The sequence below is a fragment of the Eleginops maclovinus genome, chromosome 10 (assembly GCF_036324505.1).
Source record: "Eleginops maclovinus isolate JMC-PN-2008 ecotype Puerto Natales chromosome 10, JC_Emac_rtc_rv5, whole genome shotgun sequence".
In the NCBI taxonomy this organism is placed as follows: domain Eukaryota; kingdom Metazoa; phylum Chordata; class Actinopteri; order Perciformes; family Eleginopidae; genus Eleginops; species Eleginops maclovinus.
The window spans coordinates 16544985-16557303 of record NC_086358.1 but is presented as its reverse complement, the minus strand read 5'-3'; the positions used below and the strand labels follow the sequence as shown (position 1 = coordinate 16557303).

Sequence of the window (12319 nt, the reverse complement as noted above, 5' to 3'; positions counted from 1 at the left end):
GGCATTTTTCACTCGGTAAAGCCAAATGCTGAATGTTTTTTGAACACTTTTATCACTTATTTTATGTAGTGCAATATCATTGGATCAAAAAAATGAAAAATACGACTTTCTGAGAAAGCAATCCTCAGACATGGAAAATGATCTCTATTGATCCCTCGTTGTTTTAATTTGATCTATATTCCCTTATAATTCCTTAATACTGTTTCAGTGTTATAAGATGGCTATATTTGTATATACATTCTAGTGCTGCATAATTAATAGACATTTTATTGGGTAAAATCAAGCAGAATGTTTGTAAATGTTGTTCATAATGAAGTATTGTGATACTGCAGAGATGTCCCCGCCTAAGCATTTGTATTAAATGGTGTAGTGAACACAGGAGGAAAGGCATTTTGTCGAACCATGCGGCCGTTTCTTAAAGTTGCGTAGATGCAGGAGTGTGAAATAGTGGTCAGGATGTTAGCAACAGATAGTGCTTCAAGGCTTTCCGTCAATTGGCTTTTGTCCGAAAATTGTCAGACCTCATGCCAGTATTTTAAAAATCATGTTATAAATAAAATAAAACTTTAATTTGTCTAACCAGTTTGTCCTGCATGCAATCTGTTTAATATTACCACAAAATAGAAGTAAATATGTGAAACAACTATTTAAAATCAGTAATCATGTTTAACCTCAGACTATTATTGTGATTAACGCCATTACATTTTGTAATCGACAGCGCTAGTTTTGACCTAAAAATAATTGTGGCTGTCATGTAGTTTGCTATTCTTGGACCAATTCAGGTTTAGTCTCGTGCGTCATGTCACCCTGCTTGTTATCGCATGGGGCTCATTACAGATCACAGTTGACCTACAGCTCTGCATCCCAACTTGTTTCTTACAGTCACTTCGTCTGTCAGCGTGCATGAAGAGGCTAATCTCCGCCGCACAATGCTCGGAGCTAAATATGAGGACAACCCTGTCCGTCAAACCGCAAAGCCCCCCTGCCAGGCTCAGGTTTCGACGAGGGGTTGCATCTACCCCACCCCCATCCCATCCATTCCCCAGTGTCCCGATAACCTTGGCTACCACTAGCAATACGAAGGTCAAAGTTAGACTGCATGTGCCTGGCCAACAGTGTGTAGAACTGACTCAACCTCCAGGGCAGAGACTGTGATCAAAATGATCAATGAAATATGCAGGGCATGCGTTCGATTTATAATGGATATGAGGATGTATTGGTTCTTTAGCTGGGGTTTCTGTCAAGGTTATACCAAAAAATGAATGGTCCAGAAAAATATACAGTGATTCATTTTAAGCAGGATCTCCCTTTAACCGCCTAAAAAAGGTTTCCATTAAAGTTTCAATTAAAAGTGGTTTAATTTATAGATTATTTCATTACTACTTATAAGAACACTGCACTGTGTGCTCTTTAAAGATTTTACCAGGGGGTTTTCAAGAAAAATATGTATAGCAGGAAGGCAATATTCTCCCGAGAACATGACGCCTGTATACAAAATGGCGCCACGGATATAAACAACAACGCAACATCAGAACTCTCTAAAATCAAAGCTGTCCCTATTTTAATATTTTTGGAGTAATTATACAGTTTTTGAAGAACAGAAATTTAGTTTTCTGGCATCACTTGGTATGAGGGCGCACGCTGAACGTTTCCCGTGGTCCCGTTTGGTACAGAAAAAATAGCATTTAACGATAGTAGCAATCTGTATAAGCACCATTTATATATTTATGCAAATCAGCTGGTAAACATGGGTAGTTTGGGGATATTCCCAGATACATCAGAAAGTAATGAGTTAAAACAGGTATGAAAAGCGTTGAATGGTTTTATCACTAAGTGGTAACAGAGAAACTGTTCGTATATAGTCTGTGGTCAGTTCAAGTGAATCAAATATGCGTCTCTTTCGGGTTGATATCGGATAGCCTGTTCTTCAAAGGCCTGTATGGGGACAGGCATATTAACAACTTTGCAAAACGTTTTTAAGGCTCTGTTTTATTTTGTTGCCCAACCTTGCTCAAACGACAGAAGTAAACCTCCGGGTACAACTTATGATTTTGTGTCCACTTCCTGTTTCATAAATGTTGCATTAGCCATATGATTTGTGGTGTTCTAGCTTTGTTCTATGCAATGATCAGAAAATAAAGCACTGTCGAAATGTCAAGACGGCTGATAAATTGTTCCCGATGTGATAAGATGGCAACATATTTTTTATTAACCTTCAGTTAAACTGTTGCATCCTACTGTTGCAGTCTTTCTCAATGGGCAAGGTGGGCGAGGTCAGGATGTCCAAGTCCCTGTAGTGTTTGTTGGTAGTCAACTGATACTCAGACATATTTAAAACATGATTTGTAAAATATATTTAGTGCAAGGAGCTCTCAATTCATGCTACAAGCTTCCTTTGACATTGGCTTTGACCTGTTGACAACACAAACCAGAGATGTAACAAAGCTCCCATCTGTCTAACACTCTGCTCTAGCAGTTGCCAATTAATGCCACCAATGCTAGCAGACCTTTACAGAATCCCAGTTAATCAAGACTCATGCGGGAGGATCTAAACAAAAACTCTCGTTTGCTAATTACTAAATTTCAATACTGAGGAGTAGTACATTTCCAGTGAATGCCAGAGAGGTCAAAAAACGTTTATGGGTGGTTCGGTGATGGGTTTAGTCTTTGTCGGTGACAGTGTTTGGCGTCACATCAAAGACGGGTCAACAGAGTTGGAAGAGCTTCAAAGTGCAGCTCCAGTGAGAGGCAGCGAGGCGTTCGGGGTCCACTGGATGGTCAGCCCATAGGAAAATTCCATCGTCTCTCTGCATGCTTGCGTGGCCAATATACACACAGTAAACGGCTTAATATTATTATTGTAAGGTGTGCAAGTGATTAAGGGAATTTATGTTATCCAATACTGGTGGAATTTGCAATATTAGTTATCGTAAAGATAAATGTATACATGTTGTATCATTTTAAAACCATTATGAACTTTTTACAGCAGCTTTTCCAACTGAACTAGCCTGAAGTTACTTTAGAAGCAGCAAATGCAACCAAAAAGCAGATGGAAGTCATTCAAACCAAGCCCCCAGGAAGTGCGCCAGACGTTGAAGCACATCTTCGTAGTGGTCAAACGGTAGAACAACAACTTCTGTGTCAATCCTCGACGTCATTTGGCCCAAAAATACTTTTTCCCATTTACTAAGGTTGGGAAAGAGACGTCTGTAAATCGGTAGATATTATTTCATGTTATTAACTTGTTGTTATAGGATTGAATGGGGGCCTCCAAGGCTGTCTCCAGTTCTCTATACATTCAAGATTCAAAGACTCAGTTAGCAGTCTGCTAACTTTTTGCTCTTGCTTCCAGTGTTAGCTGCTCTGTTTCTATAAAGCTCTAGTCTTCTGTCTGGAGACACAAGTACTGAAACCAAGTACTAATAGAAGAGCTATGAGTAATGGGAAGTCTGCTAGCTGCCAGGCTGATTTATGCAGTCTAAACTGCTATAGGCTTAGGCTAGTAGTAACTAGCCCTGCTTCTGTGCAGCTTTAAGCACTCCACCTTCTGTGACGATGGTTTTGTCTGGCTGTGCAGGGGTCCGTGTGAAGCAGGAAGACTCAGCTTCAGCTATGCACAAAACACAGTGAGGATCACAGGTCTGTACGAGAGCCGAGCCTGTTTGAACGTCAGGTTCCCAGAAGCTGCGATAAAAGCCAGGGGTTCCGGTTATAGTTCAGGAGCACGGATTGTGTTTGTGTTGCAGGTCCATGCTCTTTACTCCTTCATTGTTGTTTCCAGCTCTGAAATTCTGAACAAGGCTCGATCAGCTGTGAAACACAAATAAATAGTGTTATATAAAGTTTGGATTATTGATATCTCAGCGGTTTACTCAGGAATAATGGAAGTTGGCCTAACATTTACCTTTGGATGTTTACTCCACTGGTATACAGCGTTATTGTCTTCATAAACAAGGAGTGAGCAAGTCTTCACAATAGAAGCACACACCTACAAAGCTGTAACACTACACACAGTGCCTAACAATGTACCACTATTCTTCCTTTCCGACAGGAAGTCACTTCAATGTGGCTTTCCTGGTCACAACTTTAAATTAATAATTCAATAAATAAATGCAATATTAAATGGTGTGACCGGAAAGTAACTCCTTACTTTCCCACCAGTGTCGCCCTTCAGGGACAAACTAGTTGTGTGTTCGGAAAAAAACAAAAATGCTTTTGTTTACAACAAAGTAAATAAATGAGGTGAATATCTTCTACGCCTATTTTATCCTGTAGTCAATTGTCTGTTGTGGTTCTAGGTTTGAAATTAAATTTTAAATGTGTGTCATAGACGAAATATGAAACACAGATCCTGATTATAATACACAACTGAAACAATCCTGACTCATTTTCTCTCCCTCTTCCCATTTGAAAATGATCAAGATGAATCAGATACTGTAACTGCTTTATGTCAGATGAATAGAACACACACACACACACACACACACACACACACACACACACACACACACACACACACACACACACACACACACATAGATAGTTCAAAGCTCTAGTCCCGACTCCAGTAGTTGACATTAGTGTCAGTCTTCCTTAATGACAAACCAAGGAATTTTCCATAGAGCTGAGTTGACGTGCACGTTTTTTTGTCTGTGCAGATGAAGAGATGAGATTATGCTTTAGGAAGAAAAATCACCAGACTTCCCCCCCCCCCCTCTTTCTTTGCTCTCTAAGAACTTATTGACAGCATTTACAATAAAAATCCTTATGTTAGTCATTCCTTTGGAATAAATCTCAAAGTGCATCTGTGTTGATATTTATTAGTTTTTCTTTAATATTAACAGATAATAAACTGAATGCTATAGGGGCTATATTCATACTAGTGCTTTTGTCAAACTTTCGAAGCATGTGACCCCTCATAACATTTTGCGTTTGTCTACATGTTCTGAACTAACATATTATGCTAATTTTCAGGTTCATATTTGTATTTAGTGCCTCTTTTGCGACATGTCTCCATGCTTTAATGTTCTAAAAGCTCTTTATTTTTCTTATACTGCCTGTGCCAACACCTCTTTTCACCCTGTGTCTGAAACCAGAGCCCAGTCTGCTCTGATTAGTGAGCTGTAAGAGAGCTCTACAACCGCGATAAAGTATAAACAAGTTTTAATATCTTTCTAAAAATTAATATTGTAAATATAGGATGTATGATTGCCAATAATTCCCTGAACTTTAAACACTTTTACTCCTAGGAAAAAGAAAAGGCCTGAAATCATCACAAGGCCTCTTTAATTTAGAGAATTGTATAACTTAGAGTTAATACATAGTAGATAGGTAGATGCATAATTAATTTGGAATCAATCTATTTCAGTCAGTATCAGCATGGTCTCTGATAACAGTCATTAAGCCATTGCAAGGGACATGCTGTTGTTGCTTTGCAAAACTGCAGAGTTGATCATCATTTTCTAATAACTATATTTCCCCCAAAAATGTAAAGGATAAGTGCAGATGTTGACCAGTTTAGTGCCCAAAAACTCAGAGGTTTAACAGAAAGTGTGTTTTTCCCAAAGTACATCTGGCATGAAACAACTTTTACACTATACAAAGATGTTAATAGTTAGTAGCAATAGGATTTCTTTGTTCATACTGATTGCCAAAACTAATTTAAATCCCATTTGTGACTCAATTTTACTGCTGTGAATGGATTCAAAGCTGGTGGATTCATTGGACATTATAAAGACCAGCGAGACAGTATGAGAGAGAGAGAGCGGATGATGGAAGACAGGATGAAAGATGGATGAGAACAATGACTGTTAGGAGCCCGAGAGAAAAGAGAAGGTGTTAATCCGTCCTGCGTCAGTGAAGGACGCAGGACGGGGCAGCTGGTTAATGTCACCGTGCGCTGCTGCTGGAGATGTCAGGCCTCCATGTGTCCAAACGGCTGCTGGAAATCTTCTATTTGAAGTAGGGCTGCACAATTAATCTACATTTTTATTTATGTACCTGGTGCAATATCCGAATATCAGTCAGCAATATTTGGTAGCATAAAAATTGGAGTCATTGTTTGGTTCTGATCCTCTTAAATATATCAACCCATCATCATTTTACATATTTCCGTGCAGCTCGTATTTGAACGATGTCATATCATGTAAAAGAATGTACAACAAAGTTAACAAGGCAAGACTTAATCTTTCCGTATTAAATGTACTTATTCTTAACTAAACCAAATATAAAAGCATAAAGGTCAAACTTGGAACACTCTTATTTAAAGTGTTGTGTTGCTCAAAGCCTTGGTACAATCCTTTTTATATAAGTAATACAATGGTAATAGATAAGATATATTTTATTGATCCCAAATTGGGAAATTGTTTTCATATCACACTATTGAATTACTTTAATTAAAGTAAAAGTCCTTCAATCATAATTTAACTTTAACTGAAAGTTTAAAATGATTGGCGTAAAAGTAAAAATGACCATGCTGTAAAATAAATAATGATAAATAAAAATGACCTTACCTACATTTTTTGTATTCTATAGAAGCATAGTAAAAGTGAATTACTTTGTATAATTATTTTCAATTTACAGTTTTTAAATATTATATTAACTGGTTCTGTTCATTCAAAAGCAAGGTGTACATAACATTTTATTTTTTCATCTTAAGTTATATTTAATATTAATCAGAACAAATGTGATGTTATTGTATCCTTTCAAAAATGGCTTAAATGTTGTATCCATCTCTGATCACAAGCCACACTGCGTGATTCTGATTCTCCATTGACCTTTTATTGAAAAAAGAACAAAATATAATGTACAATAATAATTATAATAATTATAATAAAATAATACAAAAATCTGTACATTCCGTGGTTTTGCAGTACATTTGGAAGACTGATACAAAATAACTGCAACAAGGGAGGGAGGTATATACACATGGAGGATGTATGGAGCCCAGTGGCCTTCAGTCAATGATACAAAATATAAATTTAGTATTGATGCAAACTCTTGTGCAGTACACCTTCATAGGCCGGGGTTACAGTACATTTGGCTTTGAACTACGCTTTTTATTTAAATGTCACATTCTGATATGAAACATAAGCATCACAACAGAGGATAAAAAGCAGTGTCGCTGATAGAGTGCGCTGATCTGAAGTCAGCAAAAAGGGAATGTGGCATTGAAAATGTAAAAATATATTATTTGGATATTTGATATTTTAGCAAAACCAACTTTTAGCAAGACAGTTTTATAACCTCCAATCATAACACTGTATCAGATTCAGATATCACAAAGGAGACAGTTTTAAAAGAAGGGCTTTCACCACATTCCACTTCATTTTGCATAACTTTTAAAGCAAGTTTGGCCTTAAAAATCTTTTTTCTGGGTTCAATTTGACTATAAAACCTGTCAAATATCAGTCAGTGTTTTATTTTAGTTCCTTGAACACTACAGAACTTTAAAATCCTGTTTAATGTCCTTTGCAATTTTGGGTGATTTTATACATCTTCACTTGGTAGGTTAAGGCTTGATGAAATGGCTCAAAATAAAGACAATCGTTGTAGAAAAAAAGAAACTGTACACACATTCTTGAAAAACAAACCCTTAGTAAAACTCCCTAAACGTTCTACCACTGTACCAAATCTAAGCAGTCGTTGTTTTTAAGAAACACATAACTATGATAATAATACTCTGTGGTATTTTTTATCAGCTGTAAAACAAAAGAAAAAAATAAGCAACATTATAGCAGCACTTTTAGGAACATTCAGATTCTCATTTCACCCCGGTCTCTGTTTAAATTAAAGTTATGTTTTTCTGTCAGTTTGTTAATACTACCCTGCTCAGTCTCTTGACATGAGCAGGCATGTTTCTATCAGTCCGACCAGCAATGAACAGTCTCTCAAATTTTTTAAAACGGCAAAGGATAAAGCAGAAAACCAGTGCGGTCAAGTCAGAGGAAATCACTAAAGTCTTCTACTTTGTTACATACAGAACATTTTCGACGTCTGTGATGTCTGCTATGAGACCAGCTCGTGAACAAATACTCTACGTGTACCTTCGTTGTTGCATACATCTATCGTTATTGTACTCTTTGGTTTCTAAAAGAAGGCACTTCTAGCAGCACTTAAAAATATTCTAACTATAAAAAAAAAACCACCTTTCTGAAACATCTTGTTCATGCCGGACAGAAAAACTGAGACATGCCTGCAATTTTCAAGTCATTTCAACAACTTCCTTCCGGTCTGTCACCTTGCAGTCACCAGACACTGAGCACACATTCATGGGGACTTCATTGAGAATTCTTCCTTGTGATATGCACATGGTTCATAGTGCTGTGTTTTGTCATACTGTATGTAGTCAAAGTTCAAGCAGACTCTTACACAAAAAGTCCTAACCCTTTTCCGCTTCCCTCAGCAGTACCGTTCGACTTGTCCTCTACCCAAGGCCCAGCTCGGCGTGCCTTTCGGCGCAGAGAGTTGATTTTTATAAAATCCCTCACATGAGGTCTGAAGAGTCATATTTCTGATTCTCGTCTCAGAGGCCGGGGCTCAAGCGGCACCGTGGCCTGGCTGTGTTCAGTCTCTGAGATATTGTCCGTCTGGGTGCCGTCGGGCCCAACGCTGCCCCCGTTCCCCTCATCAGTGTCCTCTTTGTTCTCTAGCGCCATCTCGTTTTCGTAGCAGAAGGAATTAGAGTTTGTGATAATGTATTTTTTCTCTGCAAAGTCTCTAGCGCTGCACAGAGGGGTGCTGGGCACCTCGTATGTCTTATGGAAGCGGGAGTAGTCCACCTTGTAGTAGTTCTTCTCCTCAAAGAGCACTGGCTCAAACCTATGGCCCCAGAGGATCTCGCTGGAAACGTATGAGCTGCGGCACTGTGTGGTCATGGCAGTTGCCTCAACCATGCCCTCCAGGATGACCACGATTTCAAACTCAGAGTTCTCAAGGTCCTGTTTGTTCATGTTGTAGAAGGGGCTATCCTCGTTGATCTCGTGGACGATGGTGATGGGCGAGACCAGGAAGATGCGGTCGACTCCACTGTCGAAGCCCACATCTATGTCCATCTGGTCCAGGGGGATGTACTCCCCCTCCGCTGTCGTCCTGGACTTTAGAAGTTGCGCCCGCACATGTGCCTCCACCAGGTGGCTCTTCCTTAAGTTCCCAACACGCCACATCAGGCAGAGCTTGTTATCCCTCATGGCCACGGTGGCATTATGGCTGAAAACCAAAGTTTCATTCCTCTTCTTGGGTTTTGCCATCTTTGCCATAACAGCGCCGATGATGAAGGCATCAATAATGCAGCCCACAATGCTTTGGAAAACCACCATGAACACAGCGACGGGGCACTCGTCTGTTACATATCTGTAACCGTAGCCGATAGTAGTTTGAGTCTCAATGGAGAACAGGAAGGCGGCGGTGAAGCTGCTCACGTTGGAGACGCACTTCGTAGAGTTACTTTCCAAGTCCCCATGGAAGATGGCTACCAGCCAGAAGATGCAACCGAAGAACAGCCACGACAGAAGGAAGGCGAGGCAGAAGATGATGAACATCCACCTCCAGCGGATGTCGACGCACGTAGTGAAGATGTCAGCCAAGTACCGCTGACCTTTCTCGCTCACATTGATGAACTGCACGTTGCAGTGACCGTCTTTCTTTACAAATCTGCTTTGCGGCTGGTGCCTCGTTTGCACCTTGCCCTTGCCGTTCCCATAGCCATTGGGTACTGCCATAGTGGCAAGCTTCATGCCGTCCTCCTCTGATGACACAATGCTGTAGCGGCTGGCTCGCACGCTTCCCATCACCTCAGTCTGGGAGGGCTGTGCTGCTTCTGCTTTGGAAAACAGTCTGAGTTTCTGGAAAAAGCGTTGGAGAAACAGTTTTGAAACCTTTATGGGAGACCAGCTTGAAGAGGAAATGGTGACAAGATGAGGCGGGCTGAAGGGATGCCTCTTCAGCCTCACTGGCCCCTAGATGGAGTGCAACTAGAGGAGGAAGAACTGGTCACTCCTCTTTCATCAGCTGACAGGACCTCATCAAGTTCATCTGCTGAAACAAAGATAGAAAACCTCTGTTAGTCAAACCACTTCAAAATCGATCAGATAAAACTTTATGAAATCCTTGTCAGGGCATTTATTGACAACGGTTAGTTTGAGCAATTGTTGAATGTGACATCTCAGAACTGCTGACTTCACAGTAATGTAAGATGTGCGTGCAGCCTGAGAAAAAGCCTTGAAATCTTTATATGTGTCTCTCTGTGCCAACAATATATCATCCAGTTATGACAAACAACAACAGTGATATTTAACCCGCATCTAACATTTCAACTTTCACTATGAGAGAGGCCACCCTGTAATTGCACTCAGATCCCGTTTATACAAATTCCACTTGTTTTGCTTGGCTGACCTACGCTGACTCCATCATTTCATGCTGAATGGTGGGTGACAGCGTTCGTACAGGGTCCCATGAACAGATGGTTTTGCAAACACTGACGGATCAAGTTAATAACCCTTAACTGAGAAATTTGCAGACAATTTCTCTTAATGGCATCTCTTGAATAAAATTCTGATAGATACTGATAGTGCACCAAAAAGTATAACAGTTTAACCAAAGCCAAGGACAAATTATTTATTGCTTGCATACTTCTGATTTCTGCCCAGTGGTTTTCGCATGTATCATTTTTTAAGATAGACATGGAACAAAGCTGTTTTGCATGTGCTGCTTCTTTTTAAAGCATCCTGTCGGCATGCACTGATTCAACATTTTCAACTAATATTACACGATTATTACGCTTTTTTTGGGTGATTTGCAACAAACAAAACAAAGCTCTGCAGAGCAGGCGCAGTTTCTAAGTGACATCATGGCTGACTGATGATAGGTTAAGTGACTCGTTCTGTTGTTTAAAGAATCTTTAGGGGAAAGTGCTAGCTTGGTGCTTGTCTGTGCAGTAGAGATGCACAGCTTGTTGACTCTCAGAGCGCCTTCAGGGATTTCTCCTCTCTGCTGCAATAATGGCTGTCCTGTGGGGATTCTCCTAGCACCGCTAAAACACCTCTCATTAGTTCTGGCTGTCCTAGCAACAAGTCTACTGCAGACCCACTAAGTGAGTAAGTGCGTAAGTTGTGTTCTTTGTGATCTTGCAAGGATGGCCTTATCTCTGAGGCTTGAGGGTTAAACATAAGAAGTTAATGGTTTAACTAAAATTTTCTTTGGTGGCACATACTTTATATAGCTGCAGGGTCATTCTGTGAATGTACAACTGCTAAAGTGAAACTTGCTGATGCAATTACTCTGAAAGGCTTTTACACATGCATCACATAAAAGTGTACATTTATATAAAGTGCCAAACAACTACATAAAACATCTTATAATTATTATCTAATGTACATGCAGACATTATTCTAATGACTAAGATGCTGTGTTGCTAAGCAATGCACATTTTCTTTTCTTTTTAAGGTTGATATACAAACATTTTCAAGAAAAGGTGCAACCGACTCTCTTTAGATTTAGTATTTTTTGCCAAATTCTTTTATTTTGAAATACGAATAGTCGACATAATTCCCTAAATAAAAGAACGCAGTACGAATTTAAATGCTGATTACATTATAATTATTTTACGACATTTATTCTTGTGTTTTCAAAGAGCATTATTAAATAGTACGTGGCTGTGAGTGGACAGGCATAGCTGCTCTCAGAATGCACCAAATGCCAGCGACAAATGTTAACAGGTGCGGGGAAGAGAAGGAATCTGACTTCTGATGCAAACACACACACACACACACACACACACACACACACACACACACACACACACACACACACACACACACACACACACACACACACACACACACACACACACACACACACACTCCTCACACTAACAGACATACGGATGCTTAAATTCCAACCCCCGCATTAAGGAATTAAATATACATGTAAAGAAAGAGGCGAGAAGAAATATGAGCGGATAAAGTCAAAACTTTTTGGCGGGTCATCTGACGGTTTTGCAGCATAAGCCAGGAAGTCGGCTCGTCATGGAGAATAAAGTTAACCATCACAACCTAATATATGTTTGCCAAACGATAACAGTTCTGACATGCGTAAAACTGTTATTAAGGCGCATCACATCTCATATTAAAGCATTAGAGAGGTTCTCTGAAATGAATGTCATGTTTCCTCTACCTGTTGCTCATTTGTGGACCGGTTGGTGAAATATAATCCAGATGGTTTGGGCCGCTGTTATCCTCGGCTGTCGTTTTCCGCGCACTTGTTATTTGTTTTGCTTGATCAAGTGTAAACCTTGCCTCACATCTCTGGAGGACCGGTCTCG

At 39.7% G+C, this 12319-nt stretch overlaps 1 protein-coding gene across 2 annotated transcripts; it reads right to left on the bottom strand.

Annotated features, from left to right (window-relative positions):
- Positions 1-6743: 6743 nt before the first annotated feature.
- kcnj2a (potassium inwardly rectifying channel subfamily J member 2a) lies at positions 6744-12319 on the bottom strand. Of its 2 annotated transcripts, none has more exons than XM_063893822.1 (2): positions 12172-12319; positions 6744-10035 (listed from the first exon to the last, which is right to left on the bottom strand). In XM_063893822.1, exon 2 carries the CDS (start codon positions 9786-9788, stop codon positions 8505-8507), a length of 1284 nt encoding a protein of 427 aa, XP_063749892.1. In that variant the 5' UTR covers positions 9789-10035; positions 12172-12319; the 3' UTR covers positions 6744-8504. The 2 variants fall into 2 exon arrangements, with proteins under 2 accessions (XP_063749892.1, XP_063749893.1); XM_063893823.1 differs by having other exon boundaries at positions 6744-10032; positions 12172-12316.